The sequence below is a fragment of the Sorex fumeus genome, unplaced genomic scaffold (assembly GCF_029834395.1).
Source record: "Sorex fumeus unplaced genomic scaffold, SorFum_2.1 ptg000034l, whole genome shotgun sequence".
NCBI classification, from domain to species: domain Eukaryota; kingdom Metazoa; phylum Chordata; class Mammalia; order Eulipotyphla; family Soricidae; genus Sorex; species Sorex fumeus.
Genome location: NW_026606091.1, coordinates 45,245,561 through 45,269,559, shown reverse-complemented (window position 1 = coordinate 45,269,559; position 23,999 = coordinate 45,245,561). Strand labels below are relative to the sequence as shown.

The 23,999-nt window shown below is 42.9% G+C and overlaps 1 protein-coding gene across 1 annotated transcript in view; it reads left to right on the top strand.

Annotated features, from left to right (window-relative positions):
- The first annotated feature begins 4,621 nt into the window (after positions 1-4,621).
- The window catches only part of LOC130026348 (thioredoxin domain-containing protein 8-like), a 43,433-nt gene continuing 24,055 nt past the window's right edge, over positions 4,622-23,999 (top strand). The window contains exons 1-3 of the mRNA XM_056117121.1: positions 4,622-4,759; positions 17,044-17,103; positions 22,574-22,639. Of these exons, the coding sequence (XP_055973096.1) occupies positions 4,622-4,759; positions 17,044-17,103; positions 22,574-22,639 (264 nt within the window). The remainder of the gene's footprint in view (positions 4,760-17,043; positions 17,104-22,573; positions 22,640-23,999) is intronic.

Here is a 23,999-nt window from a genome sequence, read left to right as displayed (position 1 = left end):
TTATAAAAAACAAAAATATGCAACAAATAAAATATGTGAACTGCAAGACTTAAAATATCATCTATTCCTTTACAGAAAAGTTTGATGACTTCTAATCCAGTACTCTCAAAAGAAAAGGCTATTCTATGGCTTATAAACAAAGATTTACAGAAATTTAGTGATATAGGATAAGTTCTTTCTCTCAGCTGAAAAATAATCCCTCTCTGGGGACTGAGCAGTCATACAATGAATAGGATGCTTGCCTTGCATGAAGTCAACCCAAGTTCAATCCTCAGCACCCCATATGGTCCCCCAAGAACTGCCAGGAATGATCCCTTAGTGTAGAATCAGGAGTAAGCCCTGAGTTCCACTGAATGTGGCCCCAAAATGAAAAAAATAAACAAATAAAATAAAACCCTCTCAATTCCTAATGAAATTATCTCTCATCTATTTACTAATACTTTGCTTTCTTCTCATGTGCTGGTTGTAGAGGTAGAGAAAAGAGACAGGTGTGTAGAAATAAGTGATAGAAAATCATATCTGGGTCCTTGATGCCGGAAGTCACGCCCTCAACCCACCCCTGGCGCCATCCTGCCGCACACAGCAGTGGAGAGTTCCAGCGACCACCACACTACGGGAAAATTCTCCAGGCCCCATACCGAGCTGACGTCATCGGGACGCCCCAGATGGAAGAGGTGCAGCCTCCCCGCCTTCTCCTGATGGAGTTCCAGTGACCATGAGCTTATAAAAGCATGGCTCAGGTATTTGGTGTCAGGACTATTTCTCTGAAGCACAGCCATGCAACCTTTCCTCATATGCAAAGTGAGCGAAGGAAATAAATGATCTAGCGTCTGTTCCTGGAAGGCAGGCTTGAATGGTGGTGGGAATATCCGAGCAAAATATAATGCCCAAAACTAGAGAGAGTATCTGAGCAATTGTCTGCCATAGAGGCAGAGTAAGGACTGGGATGGAAGTGGAGGGGATAATGGGGACAATGGTGGTGGAAAGTTTGCTGGTGGAGGGATAGGTGATCAATCATTGTGTGACTGAATATCAAACATGAAAACTTTGTAACTGTATCTAACGGTAATTCAATAAAAAAAGAAAGAAAGAAAATCATATCTGGACAGACTCATTGAGTCTGTTTGCAAAACCTTCAGCTGACTTATTCTTGGCTGGCCACACATTGACTACATAGTCATGTTATAAAAGTTAAGTCAAATCCCAACTTAGCAAAGTTCTAAGATTTAGGTTCTAGGTTCATATTTAATGATGTCATAGAGAATTAAGAGAAGTTACCCTCATATTCTACCCAGAACCCTACAGTTAATAGGACACAGTTACTGTGTGCAAATCCAGGCAACACGAGATATCCGTCAGCTATTTCTAGGTGCCAGACATGGTGACGATTATTAAAAGCATGGCAAGTATTTATTTGGTTTCTATACATATTTTTAAAGACACTATCTTAATATATTTGGTCAACTTTAAATATTTCCCATCCAGTACTTCTTTATTGCTTCATTAACAAGGTTTTTTTTAATTTGTTCATTTTTAGTTCTTACTCTTCATGTTTCTTGGATGAGGAAAGAGACAACTTCATGCTTTTATTCAGGCTTTTATTTCTCCCTGGTTTTTATTTTTGTTCTGTTGCTAATGGATTCAGACAAGCTTCTAGCATGACTCTTACTGTATCTGATCCCACTTACACCACCTTAACTGTACCTGGAAGTTTTTCTGAAAAGTCAACATATTTCTCTTATCCTAGAAAAAAGAACAGAAACCCCAGATAAGCCCTTGAGTTAGAGTAGAAAGAATGACCAGTAGAATTGCTGATTTCTTAGGTGGCTATGTTATAAGCCCACTTTCTAGCTATTGCTTAATATTTCTGCCATAGCAGATCTAAATACATACATAGGGAAGGAATCATACCTATAAGGAAATTACCTCTGATAGAGGCTCAAGCCCTATCTCCTTTGGGAACATTTGAACCCAGATATTCTCATGCCTATGCTCATTATAGGAGTGCAGGAGGAGAGAGGAAGAAGACAAATTAGGGCCTGGATCTTCCATCCACTAGCGCCCTCATTTACATTCTGACACTTCTTTAAATGAGATTGGTAGGAAGATCTTGCCATGTACTGGGATACAAGAACTTTTTCAAATAGCACATATTTTCAAATCCTTTCAGTTTTTTTCTTAAAATTTCACAAAATAGTCCAGGGTCTCACTCATTCCCTGAGAATCGCTCTCATGCCTTCTGAGAGCCCATGATCTCCTTCCTGTATTTATCCAATTACCACCTATCACAGAGATGAACCTTGTCACCCAGATTGCAATTATTATCCAGTTCTCCCTACCTCCCTCCCTCTCTCCCTTTCTCCTTTCCTCTTTTCCTCCCTCCCTCCCTTTTACCATCATCTTTCCTCCCTTCCTCCCTCCATCCTTCCTTCCCTTCCTCCCTCCATGCTTCCTTCCCTCCCTCCCTCCCTCCCTCTCTCCCTCCATTCTTCCTTCCCTCCCTCCATCTCTTCCTTCCTTCCTTCCTTCCTTCCTTCCTTCCTTCCTTCCTTTCTTCTTTTCCCTTCCTTTTTCTTTATTAGCAATGAGTAGTAACATCCTATGTATTGTACTTTTTGATCTTACCATAAACTTTCCTCTCTTAAAATATAATATAATATGATATAATATAAACTCCATAAAGGTAAGGAATCGTATATGTGTGGGTGTGGAGGTAGCTGAATGTCAGATGCATGTCCAGTATCTACCATAGAGTAAGACTCAATTGGTATATGTTGAATCAGTGCCTATGAAATGGGGGTATTTCCTGCAGAGAACTTAGTCAAATTTATGATCCCAATAAACAATTTATACCATAACTACTTGAAAGGTGGCTTATAAGAGTGGAATCTTCTTATAACTTCAGAAGCAAGTGAGAAATAGTGGCTTGGAATGACTCTCCAAAGAGTTCATTTCATTTGCTGGGCCAGAGAGAGTAAAGGAGGTAAGGCACTTGCCTTGCATGTGGTTATGTTGGCCAAGAATATCCTCAGCCCCATACATGGTTAAGAACAGCCAGGAATCACTCTTGGGCACCATCAAGTGAGGTCCACAAACCCCCCCCCCACAAAATTCATTTGCCCCATTCTAGGGGAATATTGGTAAAAGGAAGAAAGCATATCTTGTCTGCATTATCGGTTTTCTTTGCTTGAAACTAAACACTGTAGCACTGTCCTCCTAGATTTGTTCATAGATTTGCTCGATTGGGCAGGGCACCAATAATGTCTCCATTGCGAGACTTGTTGTCATTGTTTTTGACATATCAAATATGCCACGGGGAGCTTTCCGGGCTCTGCCATGCAGACAGGATACTCTCGGTAGCTTGCCGGGCTCTTCGAGAGGGAGGAGGAATCAAACCCAGGTTGGCAAGGCAAATGTCCTATCCGCTGTGCTCTCGTCCCTATGCAACAAGAATGTCAAAACTCCCTTAGTATAGAGTTGATAAGACATTGCATGGAATGAACCCCATCCATAATTCCAGTTATAGGTCCTGCTTGATTGACTCCTATTAGTGATTTTATGCTCCATATGATGCCTTTTGGGCCAGAGAAATGGATACTTAATTTCCATTATTATGGAGAGCTGGGGATAATTTCATGTGGTGGCACTATAGCACTGTCCTCCCATTGTTCATCGATCTGCTCGAGCGGGCACCAGTAACGTCTCACAACAAATTGTGAGACTTGTTGTTACTGTTTTTGGCATATCGAATATGTCACGGTAGCTTGCCAGGCTTTGCCATGGGGTTCGTGTGGTAGTTGAGGAAATAAACTCTGGAGTCAAGCTTACTAGGTTAGTAATCCCAACTACAACACTCATCAATTGATTGAGCATAAGAAAGTTAATAAACTTCTGTTTTTTTTTTCTGTAAAAAATATTTTATGTAACGTATAAAGAGTAATAATAGCTATTTATTTTATGAAATCAATATGAGATACAAGGCTTTCATGTTAGATTTTCAATCATACAATGATCAGACACCCGTCCATCCACCAGTGCACATTTTCCACCACCAATGTCCCCAGTATACCCCCTTCTTCACCCCTCCCCCTGCCTCCATGGCAGACAATTTCCCCCATATTCTCTCTATACTCTTCGACAAGTAATAATAGCTATTAATGTGTGTTTATATCTTTGTTTTTGAGGCTCAAATCGAGGAGCCAGTAAAAGAATACAATGGGTAAGGTGCTTACCTTGCATGTGGCTGACCTGAGTTTGGTCCCTTTGCATAGCCAGGGGTGACCCCTGAGTACAGAGCCAAGTGTAAGTCAGAAGCACAGCTGGGTGTGACCTCCAAACAAACAAAAAGTTCAACTCCAGATGTTAACTCTCCATCCCTCATCTCTCACTGACCATTCTTAGTTTCTCCCCAGAGTAACATTACCAATTATCATTTCAATCCATCTGGTAGATGTCTTAACTTTTTTGTGGGCTTTTCATTATTTACCAGTGCTTACAAATATACACGGGCTTGAAGATATTTGGGTAAATTAGTGTCTCCTGAGCAGCAGGGGGGCCCCTGGTTGAGGTTTATAAAAAAGAAATTGTCTTGCTCTCTGCGAAGTGTTATATCTCAGTGACCATGCGTGTTTCCTCATCTATCTTCCCGTCTCAGAATGAACTGAAGGCACTTTTGAGCACTGCTGGAAACAAACTTGTGGTGGTCAAATTTTCCACAAGATGGTGTGGTCCGTGCAAGGACATTCAACCCCTGTTTAATGTGAGTATCACCAGTATCAATTCTCATAGCACTGTAGCACTGTCATCCCATTGTTCATTGATTTGCTCGAGCAGGCATCAGTAACGTCTCCATTGTGAGACTTGTTGTTACTGTTTTTGGCATATTGAATACACCACGGTGAACTTGACAGGCTCTGCCATGTGGGTGGGATACTCTTAGTGGCTTGCTAGGCTCTCTGAGAGGGACGGAGGAATTGAACCTGGGTCGGCCGCATGCAAGGCAAATGCCCTACCGGCTGTGCTATCGCTCCAGCCCCATAATTTTCTCATAATTCTCATAATTTAATTTTAATTGTTTGTTTGCTTTTTGGGTCACACCCGGTGATGCACAAGGGTAACTCTTGGCTCATGCACTCAGAAATTACTCCTGGCGCTGCTCAGGGGACCATATGGGATGCTGAGAATCGAACCCAGGTCAGCGTCGTGCAAGACAAACTCCCTACCTGCTGTACTATTGCTCCAGCCCCAATTTTCATAATTTTAAAAGGTGTAAGAAGTTCCCAAATAAGCTTCCCGGGTAAATGTGAGAAGTTTGGCTCCTATCATAGTTTTTTAAGCACACTGACTAACCTGAAGATGACATAGTGGGATCTGATTAAATAACTGGCAAAGACTGAGAAAGATTAATACTGCTTGCCTAGATAATTCTGCCACAGAATAAAAATGACCATAATTGCACACATGAATGAATAATGACATGTTACTGAAGCTTCACAGAATAAAAATGACCATAATTGTACACATGAATGAATAATGACATCTTCCTGAAGCTTCACAGTTTGACGATTCTAAATATTGTAATAGATTACAGACAAACAAGATGCTTGTAGGTGTTTTTTGTTTGTTTGGGAGTTTTTTGCTTTGGGACCAAACCCAGCAGTGCTCAAGAATTATTCTTGGCTCTGTACTGAATAATTACTTTTGGTGGTGCTCTGGGGGCCATATGGGATGTCGGGGATTGAACCCTGGTCAGTCATGTGTGAGGCAAAAGCCCTGCCAGCTGTACTATTGCTCAGACCTCCCAAGATGCTTGTTTTTTAAGATCCATAGTGTGGGTCTGGAGAGATGGTACAGGAGGTGAACGCTTATTTTGCATGTGGCCTATCTGGGTTCAATCCCTGGAATCCCATAGGATCCTCCAAGCCTTACTAGGAGTAATCGCTAAGCACCACTAGGTATGGCCCCAAAATAGATAGAACAAACAAAACATTAAAAATACCATGGGAAACAATAAACTGTCCCCAAATCCTTCAACCCTATTACCAGAAAAAAATCATGTCTCACCTGTTGCTCTTTTTCTTTGGTCTACCTGTCAAATAGACTTTAATGAAATAAATTCTGAAAATCTCTCAAGGACAACCTGGTCTTGGGAACTTTAACATAGGTTAAACCATTCTCATCTCTTTAGCCTCCAACTTGAAAAGTACAAGTACAAGTTGCCTCAGAATTCTTGGGTGACACCATTTCCCCCGAGGCATAAAGTTACTATCAATCAGAATCAGCATCATTTTCTTTTCCCATAGGGCTCATCCCCCGTTGCTACTGAGAGACCTAGGACAACTCCCAGGTGGTACAGGCCTAAAATTTGGTGCTTGAGTTGGTGGTGCATTTGGGGCACCAGGGCCATCCTTCGTGAGATGTCAGGGAACAAATTCAGGGCCTTACAAAAGCTAGGCATGCTCTCCACTGCTTCAGCTATCTCCCTGATCCCAGAACTTTTTTAATTGGGGTAATGCTGTTTCATAATATGTAAGTTTCAGGTGTAAAATATTTCTCATAACCCAAAGCCTAGTTTCCATACATCACCATAAAGGTAAAGGTAAAGGTAAAGGCCCTCCCGTTGATCGTCGATTTGCTCGAGCGGGCCCAGTAACGTCTCCATTGGAGACTTTGTTGTTACTGTGTCTGGCATATCCAATACTCTCGGTAGCTTGCCGGGCTCTCCGAGAGGGGCGGAGGAATTGAACTCGGGTCGGCCATGTTGGCCACGTGTAAGGCGAACGCCCTACCCGCTGTGCTATCGCTCTAGCCCACATCACCATAAACTGACCCTTTTATCCAGTTTACCCACTACACACCCACTCCTCTACTAGTAACTACCATTTTGTTTTTGGTGTCTAAGAGATTTTTTTCACATATTTGTTTTGCTTGCCTCCCCAAAATGAGTGAAATTGTGTTCTTTTTTTTTTTCAATTACACTTAGCACAGCATCTTATAGACCCGTCTGTGTTGTTGTAAAGAGCAGAATTTCTTCAACATATTTTACTTTTGTTCCCCCACATCTGGTGGTGCTGAGGGCTTACTTTTGGCTCTGTGCTTTTGGGATCACTCCTGGCTGTGCTTGGGACAACATATAGGGTGCCAGGGATTGAACCCAGAATGGCCACGGGTAAGGTGAATGCCCTACTCTGGCCCCAGAATATCATTTCTTTTTGGGTTTCAATTCATTTATTTTTTTAAGTGAGTCACCATGAGCACAGTTACAAAGCTGTTCATGACTGGGTTTCAGTAGTACAATATTCCAACACTCATCCCTCCACCAGTGTACATACAGTTCTCACCACACCAGTGTTTCCCTGCTGCCACCCTCCTCTCCCAGCCTGTCTCTGTGGCAGGCACTCTCTCTTTCTCTCTCCTCTCTCTCTTCTTTTTCTCTTCTCTCTCCTCTCTCTCTTCTCTCTCATTCTCTCCTCTCTCTTCTCTCTCCTTTCTCTCTCTTCTCTCTCTCCTTTCTTCGCTCTCACTCTCTTCTCTCTCTCTCTCTTCTTTTGGGGTTTGCAATACAGATACTGAGAGGTTAGTGTTTGTTCCTTTACCTATTTTCAGCACACAGTTCTTATCTAGAATAACAGTTTTCAACTATCTTAGTCATAGTGGTCCCTTCTCTATCCCACTTGCCTCCTTCCCCAGCACTTGAGACAGGCTCCCAATCTTGGACCGATCCTTCTTGCCCGAGTTTTTAATGTCCTTGGGTATTAGTCTAATATAATGGGGTTTTTTTTTATTTATTTATTGAATCACCGTGGGAAAGGTTACAAAGCTTTCAGGTTTAGGTCTCAGTCATGCAAATATCAAACACATTTCCCTTTACCAATACTTTTTTTTTTACCATGAAGAACCCCAATAAAACCCCACCCCCCACCCCTCCCAGTCCCTGTGGGGCAGATGAATTCTAGTTAACACTCTATCTGCTTTGATTAGATTCATTGTTTCAATAAAAGATTCACCACTATTATTTAGAGTTTACCCCTCCCCCAAATCAGACATGCTGAAAAAGCATTGTGAAGTGATTTGCTTTCTACAGCTGGGTTCAAGAATTAAATGTTGGTTTTGGATTTCTGCTATTTTACTTATTGACCCTGGAGGTATTTCTACTGAAAGTCAAATAGTTAAGAAATTGGTTTCTGTGCACTGGAGACGTGGCCGTGCTGGAGAGCCGCTAGTGGGGGGCAACTGGTGGCCTCAGTAGGGTGTGAAGGGTGGACCGAAACGCCCCCCTTCCCATGAGATTTTAGTCGCCCCCAGTACCCCGGCTCATACCTGCTGTCCACAAGGCTCCCATGCGGCCGCCATCTTTCTTTCCAGAGAGGAGAAGGCGACTGGGGCAACACCCTTTCCCCTCTGGACAGACCTGATGGCCTGGATTAACGCATAGTCCATTCACTTTTCTGCTCCAAGCTGCCGGGTTCTGCATTAAGTCCTTGTGCTTCTGGGGCCATGGCCGTGCTGGAGAGCCGCTCGCGGGGGGCAACTGGTGACCTCGGTAGGGCATGAAGGACGGACCGGAACGCCCCCCTTCCCATGAGGTTTTAGTCGCCCCCACATCCCTGGCTCATACCTGCTGTCCACAAGGCTCCCATGTGGCCGCCATCTTTCTTTCCAGAGGGAGGAGGGCGGAAGGGACCAACACCCTTTCCCCTCCGGGCAGACATGATGGCCTGGATTAACGCATAGTCCTTTCACTTTTCTGCTCCAAGCTGCTGGGTTCTGCATTAAGTCCTTGTGCTTCTGGGGCTGTGGCCGTGCTGGAGAGCCGCTCGTGGGGGGCAACTGGTGACCTCGGTAGGGCGTGAAGGACGGACTGGAACGCCCCCCTTCCCATGAGGTTTTAGTCGCCCCCACTCCCCGGCTCATACCTGCTGTCCACAAGGCTCCCATATGGCCGCCATCTTTCTTTCCAGAGAGGAGAAGGCGACTGGGGCAACACCCTTTCCCCTCCGGACAGACATGATGACCTGGATCAACGCATAGTCCGTTCACTTTTCTGCTCCAAGCTGTCGGGTTCTGCATTAAGTCCTTGTGTTTCTGGGGCTGTGGCCGTGCTGGAGAGCCACTCGCGGGGTGGCAACCGGTGACCTCGGTAGGACGTGAAGGACGGACCGGAACGCCCCCCCTTCCCATGAGGTTTTAGTCGCCCCCACTCCCAATGGGGTTTTTTTAACCTTACAAATGAGTGCAATTATTATGTCTGCCCCTCTCCTTCTGACTCATTTTACTCAGCATGATACTCTCCATGTTCATCCATTCATAACAAATTTCATAACTTTATTTTTCCTTACAGCTGCATAGTATTTTGTTATGTAGACATACCATAGGCTGGAGCGATAGCACAGCGGATAGGGCGTTTGCCTTGTAAGCGGCCAACGTGGCTGACCCGAGTTCGATTCCTCCGCCCCCTCGGAGAGCCCGGCAAGCTACCGAGAGTATCTCGCCTGCACAGCAGAGCCTGGCAAGCTACCCGGGACGTATTCGATATGCCAAACACAGTAACAATTGTCACAATGGAGACATTACTGGGCCCGCTCAAGCAAATTGATGAACAACGGGAGGACAGTGACAGATATACCATAGTTCCTTTAACCAGTCATCTGTTCTTGGGCAGTCAGGTTGTTTCCAGATTCTGTTTTTTGTGAATAGAGCTGCAATGAACATACAAGTGCAGATGGCATTTATGCTGTGCGTTTTGGGGTTCCTGGGATATATCCCCAGAGGTTGTATTGCTGGGTCATATGGAAGCTCAGTTTCCAGTTTTTTGAGGAATGCCCATATTATTTTCCAAAAAAGGCTGGACTAGTCAGCATTCCCACCAACAAGGAGAGTTCCTTTCTCCCCACATCCATGCCAGCACTGGTTGCTCTTGTTCTTTTTAATGTGTGCCATTCTCTATGGTGTGAGATATCTCATTGTTATTTTGATTTGCATCTCTCTGATGCTTAGCAATTTTTATGAGTGTTTTGGCCATTTGGATTTCTTTGAGAAATTTTCTATTCATTTCTTCTCCCCATTTTTTGATGGAGTTGGATGTTTTCTCTTGTGAAGTTCTACCAGTGTCTTATATATCTTGGACATTAACCCCTTATCATATAGATATTGGTAAACAATTTTTCCCAATCTGTGGGCTGTCTTTGTGTCTTAGTCACGATTTCTTTTGAGATACAGTAGATAATATCCTCATATTTAGTTGCAGAGTAGTTTTATTTTATTTTGTATCCATGTCTTCTCTATGCACTCCTCTATCAATGGGAACGTCTCCAATATTTGGTTGTAGTTAATAATGCTGAAAAATTTGAGGGTAATTTTATCTCTTTAAATTAGTATTTTAATGGGACCCAGAGAGGTAATACAGCAGACAAGGCACTAGCCTTGCCTGTAATTAACCAAATCTGAGCCCCAGCACCACATATGGTCCCCTGAGCACCAACAATTCCTGAACATCGCCAGGTGTTACTCAAAAACAAAGAAACCAAAAAATGAGCAAACAAATTATTGTTTTAATATTATTCAAGTACCAGCAGCGAGCTAATTGAGCTACCTGGCATTTTAACTCTTTCCCTTTTTTTTTTTTGAAGATTTCCCATACTGTTTTCTGTAATGGTTGTTCCACCAACATGTGGTTTCCTTTTTGCCATAAGCAACACTTGTTGCTTCCTGTCTTTTTTGATTACAGCCCCTCAGACAGTTGTAAGATGACATCTTATTGTGGTTTTCCTTTGCATTCCCCAAGTAATAATAGTGTTGACCATCTTTTTATACGCTCATTGACTATTTGTCTTTATGTCTTTATGCCCTTATGTCTTCTTTAAAGCAGGGTTTATTTCGATTTTTCTGCCCATATTTTAATCACGTAGTCTTATTATCTTTTTTTAATTTTAAAAAATACTCAAACTCCCAAAACCTCTGTGCCTATCATCCAAGAAGTTTTGCCCAAATGCTCTATTATAATGGGCCACTGAAGAAAGAACTTTCACATTTCATAAACAAACAACCAGGAAAAATCCCTACATCAAAACCCTGCACATATCTACTAAGTAGCCCACACCATCCTTCTTCCTGCCTTTCCATAGGAACATACCCATCAATAGCTCCATTTCTTATTATCTCCACTCCAAATGCTGGAGCTCTTCCATCAGCATCCCTTTATTTTAAAGAGAAAACTGGAAGTACTTGAGATATGATCACTGTCACTGTCACTGTCACTGTCCTCCCATTGTTCATCGATTTTGCTCGAGCGGGCCCAGTAATGTCTCCATTGGAGACTTTGTTGTTACTGTGTTTGGCATATCGAATACGTCACGGGGAGCTTGCCAGGCTCTGCCGTGCGGGCGAGATACTCTAGGTAGCTTGCCAGGCTCTCCGAGAGGGGTGGAGGAATCGAACTCGGGTCGGCCATGTTGGCTGCGTGCAAGGCAAACGCCCTACCGCTGTGCTATTGCTCCAGCCCTGAGATATGATCACTTCACATAATCACTTAACTTCCCGTTAGTCGTCGATTTGCTCAAGCAGGTGCCAGTAACGTCTCCATTTGTCCCTGTCACGTGCTAATGTAGCCCAATGGCATCTGTTCACTCTGGGAACATAAAGATCCTCAAACCGATCGTTCATGATCTTGATGAAGAAGTCTGACCATCTGGTAGGTGGGCGGCCACGCGGTCTTCTGACATCCCATGGGATCCAGTCGGTAACAGCTCTAGTCCAGCGGTCATCTTTAAATCTCATTACGTGACCAGCCCATCTGATTTTTGACACCTTGGCAAATGAGACAGCGTCCCTGATTCTTGATCTTCGAAGGATGTTGGAACTCCGGATTCTTTCTCTCATTTGAGTGAAATGTGATATTCCAAGCATAGCTCTTTCAATTTCTCTTTGGGAGACCCGAATAGCATTCTCATCCTGTTTACGTAGGGCCCAGGTCTCTGAGGCATATGTTAATGCAGGAAGAACAGTGGAATCGAAGAGATGTGCCCGGAGCCAGAGGTTCTTCGTCCTCTTAGCTATTTCTTCAACGTTCTTGAAGGCGTTTCAAGCCGCTCTCTTCTTCCTGCGCAGCTCGGGTGCCAGGTCATTTGTCATGTTGACTTCTCGACCTAGGTACACATAGCTGTTGCATTCGGAGATGGTCGTTCCGTTGAGAGCGAATGGGGCATCAGGAACGAGGCTGTTTCTCATAAATGTTGTCTTCGTAAGATTCAGCTGTATTCCTACCTTTCCACACTCACGGTCAAAGTCGACCAGCATTTGTGCCGCTTGGCTGATGTTTGGTGTTATTAAAGCAATGTCATCAGCAAAGTGGAGGTGGTGTAGTTGCCGACCATCTATCTTCACTCCCATTCCTTCCCATTCCAGTCGTCGCATGATGTTCTCGAGGGTGGCACTGAAGAGTTTCGGTGAAATGGTATCACCCTGCCGAACCCCTCTCTTGACATCAATGATTACTTCTTTGTAGAATGGTGAGATCCTGGTAGTGAATCCGCAATACAGCTCACAGAGGATCTTGATGTACTGGGCTTGAATGCCCTGATTGGCTAGGGCTTCGATGACCGCATCCATCTCAACAGAATCAAAGGCCTTCTTTAAATTTAAATCAATGAACGTTAAACAGAGCGGCATCTTGAACTCCCAAGAAACCTCAATGAGCTTGGTTATCGTGTGGATATGGTCGATGGTGCTGAATCCTTTGCGGAACCCGGCTTGCTCGCATGGTTGTCCTTCATCTAGTGTTCTGCCAATCCTATTTAGGATGACTCGAGTGAACAACTTGTAGATGACAGACAATAGGCAGATCGGGTGATAGTTGCCAATGTCATGGATGTCTCCCTTCTTGAGCAGTAGTACGGTCCTGCTGGTTTTCCATTGGGACGGAACCTTGCATTCAGACAGGTAGCGAGTGAAGAGCCGAGCCAGTGTATTGATGAGTACTGACGGCAGGTTCTTCAGGTGTTCAGGTCTGACCTTGTCTGGGCCGGGTGCTGTTCGTTTCTTTACCGACACTACCTCCACTACCCAGCCACCGCCACACTCCAGGACGCTTTCCGGACCTGTGTGGCAGCTCCGTCTGAAACTCACGCATGACTGGAGACCCACAGAACAAGATAAGCGGAACTCTCTGAGACCTTGGACTCCAGGGATAGAGATTCTCTGCTTGCTCCCACCAACCACAGGTGACAAAGGGATTCTAATCAGGAGCCCCACCCTACCCTGCCCTGTCTGGTCCTACCAACCACTAGAGACCCAGGGATCGGATTGCACACAGAAGACCCACCCTACCCCTACCAGGACCAGATAAATACCCCACTGGCAGACCTCCACTACCGACACTACCTCCACTACCCAGCCGCCACCACGCTCCAGGAGGCTTTCCAGACCCACGTGGCAGCTCCAGCCGAGACTCACGCATGACTGGAGACCCACAGAACAAGATAAGCTGAACTCTCTGAGACCTTGGACTCCAAGATTCTCTGCTTGCTCCCACCAACCACACGTGACAAAGGGATTCAAAGGCCGCACGACACATCGTAAGACACTAAATACCCATCTTCTGGAATTGCCGTACCATATTTGATAGGGTTCAAATATGGTAACACCTACGAGGGCGATTAGAGGTCGCCCCAAAAGCCTATATCCCTCTCGGAAAGACTGGCAAACTACCGAGAGTATTCCGCCCACACGGAAGAGCCTGGCAAGCTATCCGTTGTGTATTCGATATGCCAAAACCAGTAATTACAACTGGTCTCATTCACCTGACCCTGAAGGCTTCACCGACATGGCAGCACTGAGAAGGATGAGAAAGGAGAGGCCGATAAAATCTCAAGGCCGAACTAGGCTGCCACAACGAAGGAAGACAAAAATGATCATCTGTACTTTCAATGCACATACGCTAGCATCAGATGCATCCATCGAGGACCTGATGGTACAAGCATGAATGATCAAGTACGACATCATTGGTCTGACCGAGACAAGAAGGCACGAATCTTACCATGCCGTTTTCGACACTGGAGAAGAATTTTTCCTCGGAACATGCAATGAAAGAGGTGTCGGAGGCGTCAGTGTCCTTGTCAACACAAACTTGGCCATGAGTATTGATTCATTCAAATGCCTAACAACCCAAATCGGACATTTACATTTGAATAGATGTGGCTCACTGCCTGCAGTTTCTATCTTCATTGTCTACGCACCAGCATCTCATTATGATGAAAGAGAAATTGAGAAGTTCTACATGGAGCTGGAGAAGTTCTATAAAGAAGACCACACCTTCTACAAGATCATTGTGGGTGGTTTTAATGCCAAGACTGAGAAGATCAGCTGAAGAACATCACATTGGGACCCATGGCCTAGAATGGAACGAACAGGGTGAGAGACTGTCTGAGTTCATCATGTCGACCAAGACCATCCATGATAACTCACAGTTCCAGAAGGCAGAACCTAAACGTTGGACATGGGAGTCTCCCGGTGGACGATTCCACAACGAAATAGACCACATCATATTCAATCTATGATTTTGCCTGACTGATGTCGCTGTTGTCCCAAAATTCCGAATGGGATCGGACCACCGTCTCCTTCATGCAAAATTCTACTTCACAGAGCAGGGAGAAAGGGCTGCAAAGTTTAAAAAGAGAACTCCCAGAACGACCACTAACTGGGAGCTCTTTGGCACTATTGCGGCAACATGGGAAGATGCTATTGTTGACAACATTGACGAGGAATACGATCGACTGGTTCAGCACCTCCATGAATGTGCGAGGAACGCCAAGAGAGAGAGAGAGCCACAAAAAATCGCCTATCTTCGAAAACTCTTGAGCTAATTCGCCAGCGTGGTTTGGCGCATGCCTCAGGCAACCGCAAGCTAACGTCCGAGCTCGCAAAGCAGTGGAGAGATGCGATCAAGGAAGAACTCAAAGAGAGAAGAGCAGAAGTACTGGTAGATGCGGCAGAAGCTGGGAAAAGTATTCGTAATGCCCGCCTGTCCTTCGCCAACTACAAGACCAAGATGACTGCCCTCCGACGTCCTGATGGATCCATCACATCCTCCAGAACGGCAATGGAGAAGATTATCCATGACTTCTACTCAAATCTCTTCGATAGCCATGTCCACTTGCCGACATACCAAATTCCACAGGATGGATATGTCGTTCCAAACGTTCTCCCTTCCAAAATCCGACACGCCATTTCGTCAGTAAAGAAACGATGAGATATCATAAAGCTATCAAATCAATTCAGGGCTGGAGAATTAGCACAGCAGTAGGGTGTTTGCCTTGCACGCAGCCAACTCAACCGACTGGGGTTCAATTCCTCCACCCCTCTCAGAGAGCCCAGCAAGCTACCAAGAGTATCTCGCCCACACAGCAAAGCCTGGCAAGCTACCCGTCAGGTTTTCGATATGCCAAACACAGTAACAACAAGTCTCACAATGGTGACATTACTGGGCCTGTTCAAACAAATTGGTGAACAATGGGAGGACAGTGACAGTGACAGATTCGGTGTCCTTGAAGCATGAACATAGGACCAGAGGTATTGTAAAAGGATGAAGGCACTTGCTTTGTGTGTGGCCAGCCCCAGTTTAATCTCCACTTTGCTTAGTTCCCTGGGCAGCACCAGTACTGACCCAGAGCACCTCTGGGTGTGGTCAAAAAAAAAAGTAAGAACACACCCATCTTAAAAATCCAGGAGCTGTGGAGCTGGAGAGATAGTACAGCAGGGAAGGCACTTGCATTGCCAGCGACCAACCCAGGTTCACTCTCATTGACAGGGTCCCTTGATAACCACCAAGGAATAATTCCTGAGTACAGAACCAGGAGTAAACCCTGAGCACCATGGGGTGTGGCCACTCCCAGCCCCCTCAAAATCCAGGAGCTGATATCTACAGCTACCAAAGATGCTTCCAGAACAGAGTTGTTTCTTCCCTCTTCCACCTTACATTTTTCCTGCAAATGCTTCCCACTGGGATAGCCTAACTAGAAGCTAGCTGGTAATAGAATCTGGGTTTTTCAGTTTGTTTTTGTTTGTTTCGTTGGTGTTGGGTTTTTTTTTTTTCTTAGCTATACCTCAAGATGCACAGAGCTTACTCCTCCAAGCTCTGTGCTCAGGGATCATCCCTGGTGGGCTTGGGACTAGGTAGTGTGCCAAGAATTAAACCCAGTTGGCTGTGTGCAAGGCAAGCTCCTTACCTGCTGTACTGTTGCTCCAGCCCCAAGCAATGGAATCTGTAAAGTATCTATACAGTAAAGCCCAGAATAAATAAGGACAGAAAACAATGATATTAGCACATATAAGCGTACATCATTTCAGCCACAGCAAGGATTTTACCACCACCAGAACACGGTCACCCCCAAAAAGCCTAACAATAGGAGACGGTTAAGGGTTAGGAAATTTGTTCCAAGATCTTTCTTTTGAAGACCTCTGAAGACAGACTCCCCATCTGGGGCAAAAAAAAGAGCTAGTAGCTCTCCCTCCTACCGAATGTAACCTACACACACGGCAGAGTCTGGCAAACTCCCCGTGGCGTACCCAATATGCCAAACACCAGTAACGATGATGGGTCTCATTCTCCTAACCCTGAAAGAGCCTTGAATGTGGCACTTTTTAAAAAAATCTCAGGGCTAGGATGAAGGAGACGTTACTGGGTCCTGCTCGAGGCAATCGACGAACAACAGGATGGTCCTGATCGTGATCGTGAGCTCTTCCTCCACCCCATGGGGTAAGTCTAGACTCATGACATTTAATCATTCCTTTTTGTCATTTTCAAATTAGGAATTCTCATTTTCCATTTGGCTTTAGACTTAGGTATGCAGTGATATTTACTTGACCTCAGTATCCTTTGACTTTTTGACTTTACTGTGACAAGTTTCAGGCAAATGTTAAAGGCCAGAAGGATGCTTAGCTCTTTAAACATTTATGTTCATTTCTTGGTTTTGCCTAATCATGCTTTCAGTGTGTGTTTTAATGTTAACATTAAACAACTAAGAGATTTTTTTTTCTTTTACTTTGAAGGCAATGGTTCTGCAGTACCAGAATGTACTGTTTGCTACTGTAGACGTGGATGATTCCTGGGTGAGATCTTAACTTCTTCATGTAATATAAAATATGTTATTAAGGGTCCGGGGTGATAGTACAGCAGGTAGGGCATTTGCCTTGCATGCAGCTGACCTGGTCATTCCTTATGGCCCCCCCATTCCCCTTTAGGAGTAATTCAAGAGTTCAGAGTAAGGAGTAACCCCTGAGCATCGCTGAGTGCGATCATAAAAGAAAAAAAATATATATATATATATATCTCATTGAGAGCACTGAATGATTATATAAACAATTTTAAATTATGACTGCTTCTGGTAAACCCCCCTCAGAGATGATTTTGTATATTTTGTACTAAAAAAAAAAATCAAACAAAATAAGTGGTTCTCTTGCTTGTCTCTCTTCCCTATTATATTCTGGTATATTTCACCGATCACTTTCAACATTTTTTTACCACTTGCTCTGGATTCAGCTACCAAATCTGGTTGCACTCAGTTGGTTTAGGCAGATAATTCCAGATGTTGTGTTCAAGGTAAATGATTTTCACACTGTGATAAATTAATCAATTTATAGAACCTAATTCAATACATGATAGACATTTTAATATACCTTATTTTTTGTTATGCGTGTATATGCTGTTTGTGTTCTTAAACATCACCCAAAAAAATCCTGAAAATCCTTTTTTTTGTCCCTTGCTCCCCCCAAAAAACCTCCCCCCAAATAACCATCCTCAGGTTCTCAATCAAAATGTGACTTATTAATAGAGGTAATGTGTCTATAAAATTATTTCCTTTAACATTTGTTCACTAATTAGAGGAAGAGTAGCAAAAACAAGTGGCCTGTTGGCATGTCGGATTGAAGTCGAGCATTAAAACAGCTAAAGGTCTATTATTCTTTTCTTCTGTCCTTTCAATAGTTTTGTAAACTATTAATAGGTCACCTCTGTAAACTTAAGTGTTTTCAGCTTAGAGTAGATTAATAATGCAGATTGCACATCCTTTTCTCCTGGGAAGGAGCATAACATGACACTCGCCATAACCATGCCACCAGACCCCAGGCCAGGCTGTTTTACTTGTGCCTCCTTGGAGTGGGGCGGATGAGACCCCGCCCCGCCCCATGGGACCCAGCTTCGACAGCCAAACCTCTCAAAGAACCCAGCCACTGCCATGCCCACTGCCTCTCTCCACACTCTTGGCTGAGAATCACCCATGAGTGAATCTATTTCTGGACTGCCTGGTCACATTCACAGCCACACGATACATCAAACCACACACCTTACCCATATTCCAATATTACTGCACCACATTTGATAGGTTTCAAGGTAGGAGACAACCAATCTTAGAGGGAAATATACTTTTTTTTACAGGTATATAAGCACACAAGTCTCAACCTTTAACAACATGTTAGTGATCTCTTATAGAAGGGCTTAATGGTCCCTGGGTGAAATACAACAACCTCCATACTGTTTCCTCTAAGGATACTTTTTTTGTAGCATTTTCAGCGGTTTTTCATAACAAACAATACAAAATGTATTATTTTGGTTCTGCTTTGGTACAGAGATTGAGTTTGGGGATGGAAAACACATCTGAAATATGGTGGTGGGAGGGTATAATGCTGGTGGGATTGGTGTTTGAATATTAAATATAATGAAATACCATGAACTAATTTATAAAATTTTAAAAAAACTTAAAACAATGTTTAAAAGAAAAAAAGGAAAAAATAATAAAATTGTTATCTGATTCAGCATAAAATATCACCTCATTGACTAATGAATAAACATATGACATACATGTAAAAGAATAGATCAATAACACTAAATAGAGTATGAAATGAGATTACAAATGAATTACATATGATATAGTGCCCAGAACATAATACAGATTTCATTTCCTTCAAACTTTATATGTGTGGCAGCTTTCTTTTTGTGTGTGATATTCGGAATCAAAATGAGGACCACACGCATACAGGGCAAGTGTTCTGCTTCTAGGTGACACCCAGCCCTCTTTTGTTAGGGAGACGAGGACAGACCTAGTGGTGCTCAAGGTTTTCTTCTGACTTTACACACACAGGAATCACTATTGACAAGTTTGCAGGATCCTATGGGGTGTCAGAGATAGAACCTAGGTAGGTCACGTGGAGAGCAAGCCCTTTATCCATTGTAAATATCTCTCCAGTCACCCCAGTCCTTTTAAAATTCCTTTTAAGATGAATAATATACTGTTAATTCAGATAATACACAGTCAGAATAATCATATCTTTGTCTTTTTCATATTCACACAGTTGTGTAACAATCACTACATTCAACTTCAGAACTTTTCATCACTCCAGAAAGATGTGTTTCTGGGGTTATAGCAGTCACACTAGCTCTCCCAATACCCACTCCGGCCCCTAGGCAACTACAAATATTCCCTGTCTTATATTTGCCTATCTTGAATATTCCATATAAATGGAATTTAGTTTCCCAGGCTGACACTCAAAGGCTGGAGCTCATGCTTTGCATGGAGAAGCACAACTTCCGCCCCTAGTACTCCATTGTCCCCAAAACATCATCAAGACTAATAATTATTACAGGTATATAAGCATACAAGTCTCAATCTTTACCTGGATTTCTGCAGGAAGAACAGTCCCTGAGTACTCCTAGGTGTGGCCCAATACAGCCTTTATGACTAACTTCTTTAGTTAAAGTTTAGCTTAAATTTTCAAGACTCAACCATGTTACAGCATGTATTAATGCTTCACTCTTTTTTATTGCCAAATAACATTCCATTGTCCAAACATGCCACCCGTTATTCATTCATTCACCTATATGTGAGTATTTGGATTATTTGTAGCTTTGGCTATTATGAATAATACTGACATAAGCATATGTATTTGTTTTTATTCCTCCTGGGTTCATTATGTAGGAATAGAATTGTTGGGTTCATCTTGTAGCTCACTGTTAAACTTTTTGGGGATCTGAAGAAACTATTTTCCAAAGCTGAAATACCATTTAATATTTCTACCAGCAGTTTGTGAGCGTTCAGATTTCCCCACAACTTCACCAATACATGTTCTTCTCTATTACAGCTATTAGTCTCTGAGAGTGAAATAATATGCCCAGTGCCCTAATAATAATTTCCTATTTAGTTGATATTGCTGTAGTAGAGAAAATTATAATTCTCTGTGTTAGTGGGTGGCAGGGAAGAGATTTGGTGCTGTTAAACGATAGTATATTAGAAGGTAAAGTCACTTGTGCTAACCATATGGCTGGCTATTTTTGTTTTGCCTACTAAATGCAATAAAAACTGATTAAAATAATTGTAATTCTTTACATATTTTCTCATCTTTTGACTCCAAGGCTTTCACAAAGATGGATAGTGAAAAAGAGTAGCACTGGGAATGGGAGCAGTAGCACAGCAGGTAAGGCGTTTGCCTTGCACGTGGTCGACCCGGTTCAATTCCCAGCATCCCATATGGTCCCCTGAGCATCGCCAGGAGTAATTCCTGAGTGCATAGCCAGGAGTAACCCCTGAGCATCACTGAGTGTGACCCAAAAAGCACTGTAGCACTGTCCTCCCATTGTTCATCAATTTGCTCGAGCAGGTCCAGTAAAGTCTCCATTGTGAGACTTATTGTTACTGTTTGGCATATCAAATACGTCACAGGTAGCTTGCCAGGCTTTGCCGTGGGGGAGAGATACTCTTGGTAGCTTTCCGGGCTCTCCGAGAGGGGCGGAGGAATCAAACCCGGCTCAGTCAGGTCGGCCGCGTGCAAGGCAAATGCCCTACCACTGTGCTATAGCTCCAGTCCATTATTTTTAATTATTATTTTTATTATTGTATTAATATTTTAATAATTGTCTATTTATAATTAATTATAATAGATATGTTTATTTGTGTATATGTTTGTTGTAATAATATATTATTATAATAATTAAGTTTATTAATATTATATTGTTAGTATTTTTATTGTTTTATTATTTTTTATTATTTTTATTATAAATAATAACACAAAAGAAGAGTAGGACTTAAAAGACTCATGTAGTTTTTAATAGTTACAAAACTATTAAAATTGCTAGACTATGTTATTATTCCATGTCTCACTGGAAATTTTGATGGGGGGGTATGTTTTGGGTCACACCATCAGTGCTCAAGACTTACTCCTGGATCTGCAGTAAGGAATAGGTTTGTGGGACCATCGGGGTGCCAAAAATTGAATCCAAGTTGGCAGTGTGCAAGGCAAATAACCTGGGAGCAGCAGCTGTACTATTTTCCTGGCCCCTTCACTAAGAATTTCAAAGGAACCTTTTGTGAAAAGCACCCTTGGATATGTTCATGGCTCTGCATTCAGGAATTATGCCAGGGGGACCATATAGAATGTGAGGGATCAAACCAAGTCCGCTGCTGCATGCAAGGCAAATGCCCTACCCACTGCACTATCAGTCCAGGCCCCTCTTTCTTATTTTCTGCAATAACTTTACTCCCTATTGGATTATACCAGGAACCCTTCTGTCATCTTTTACAAGCTCTTTGAAGCATTGATTATTTATAAAGGACGATAGGCCACCATTTGCAAAAACACAAGAATTCTACACTAAGTGAGATAAGATATGCTGGAAAAGACGAGAAGGTGTGTATCACTTACTTCTGGAATCTACGTCAAAACTGTTGGGCCAGAGCAATAGATCAAAGGGCTAAAGTCCATGATTTGATTGCTTGGGGCCTGGATTCCATCCCTGGCATCACACATTCCTCTGACACAAAGCTAAGAGTAGACCCTGAGCTCCACTGAGTGTGGACCCTTCCCACCAACACACACAACCACAGAAAATAAAAAGTTGATATTTTTTTTAAAAAGTAGAGAGTAAGATGGTGGTCACCAGGGACATAATGCTGATGATATTTAAGGGTATGCCCTTGTAATAGATAGTAAATATGCCACACAAACTATAATAGACAAGAATGCTATACTATAATGATAATGACGTAGTATGGTACCCATTACTTTAGTATGTCATATTACCATGTAGAAACATATCAAATAAATATATTGTATACCTGAAATTTATGACCTGTGACATCAATTTGATGAATGCCCGCACGGCAAAGCCTGGCAAGCTCCCCGTGACGTATTCTATATGCCAAACACAGTAACAAGTGTCACAATGGAGACGTTACTGGGCCCGCTCCAGCAAATCGATGAACAACGGGAGGACCGTGACCGTGACCGTGACCAAGATCTTTAAGAGACAGCATTGCTCGTTTCAACTTTAGCATCTATTCTATTTCAGCCTCCATCTCTCACTTTCTCTGAGCTCTGGGATAAGAAAATTTAGTCTTCCTGGGAACAGTCATTTTCTGGAATATTCTTGGAGGCTTTGAGAACAAAAATCTCTTAGAAAAGTTCTCGAAAGGAGAAGCTATGAAGTGTCCGCTGTCTCTGGACCATCAGGCATGGTTCCTGAGACTACCATGTATGGCACAGAAAGAAGAACCAAAATTGTAACTCCATGCTATTTTTTTTCTCTCCTTAGGAGTTAGCTGAAACTCTTCAGATCAAAGTAATACCTACTTTTCAGATGTTCAAGTGTAATCAGAAGGTATGTTTTGAGTTATTGGGAAAATTCAATTCAACTATTGACCCAACAAGTGGGGGTGGAGCCAGGGGAGGGGGAGGCACTGCCATATTTTGAAAGTAGCCAGATAGCACAGCAGTAGGGTGTTTGCCTTGCACGCAGCCAACATAGCCAACCCGAGTTCGATTCCTCCGCCCCTCTCGGAGAGCCCGGCAAGCTACCGAGAGTATCTCGCCCGCACGGCAGAGCCTGGCAAGCTCCCCGTGACGTATTCGATATGCCAAACACAGTAACAACAAAGTCTCCAATGGAGACGTTACTGGGCCCACTCGAGCAAATTGATGATCAACGGGAGGGCCTTTACTTACTTACTTTACTTAAAAACTACTACATTTTTAATACCTAAGTGATTTAATTCTTTGTTTTCTAAACTTTACCTATGGGAAAGAGGTTTGAAAATGTATGAATAAGGGGGCTGGAGCAGTAGTACAGTGGGTAAGGCATTTGTCTTCCATGTAGCCAACCTGGATTCAACTCTGGCATCCTGTATGATCCACTGAGCACTGCTGAGTATACAGAGCCAGGAGTAGCCCCTGAGCATGACTGGTTGTGACCCAAAAAACTGAAACAGGAAAAATAAAATGTATGGGTGATAGCAATCTATCATTCAGATTATCTGAGGTGTCTAGATTCATCATAGTTACCCTATTCAATTATGGGGGATATAAGGGGGATATTAAAAGAAGAGTACTATCCCCTCAAAATTTGTTGAAGTTCTCGCACATATATACAAGTTGTACGAACACTTGAGTGTTAGTGTTCATCAAAAGTGATTACAAGGAAATAGAGCTTAGTAACCAACCTTGCAAATTCTGGTTCAAGTTTCCTTGTTTCAAATACTAGTTCTGCCACTTCTTAGCTGTTTACTATCTCCCTAGCATTTATTGTGAGAATTGAACAACTTAGCATAACTAAAGATTTTTGGAACTATCCTGACAGAAACAATGTGCTCAATATGTTATTTTGAAAATGTTAATAGGATAAAATGTCTCAGACATGATGTGAGGTGCAACTAGTAATGCCTCTGTGGCTGGGATCATTCAGAATTGTACATACTTTGTGAAAGGTGATTTTGCAACACACTTAAGAGTAATACTTACCACATCTAGACAAACTTTACTACCAAAATTCCTGAAGGAAAACCTAGCTATGTATCTACTAACTGAAGCATTATTTAAAATAAAATATGAATGCACTGTAAATGTCTTTTTTAGGAGAATGGACAAGTGGTCCGTGATATAACTAATTCTGTGAAATAGCATGCATTGTTAAAGTGTCATATATATTAAATAAATTCATGCTAAATTTTGTAAACATGATATTA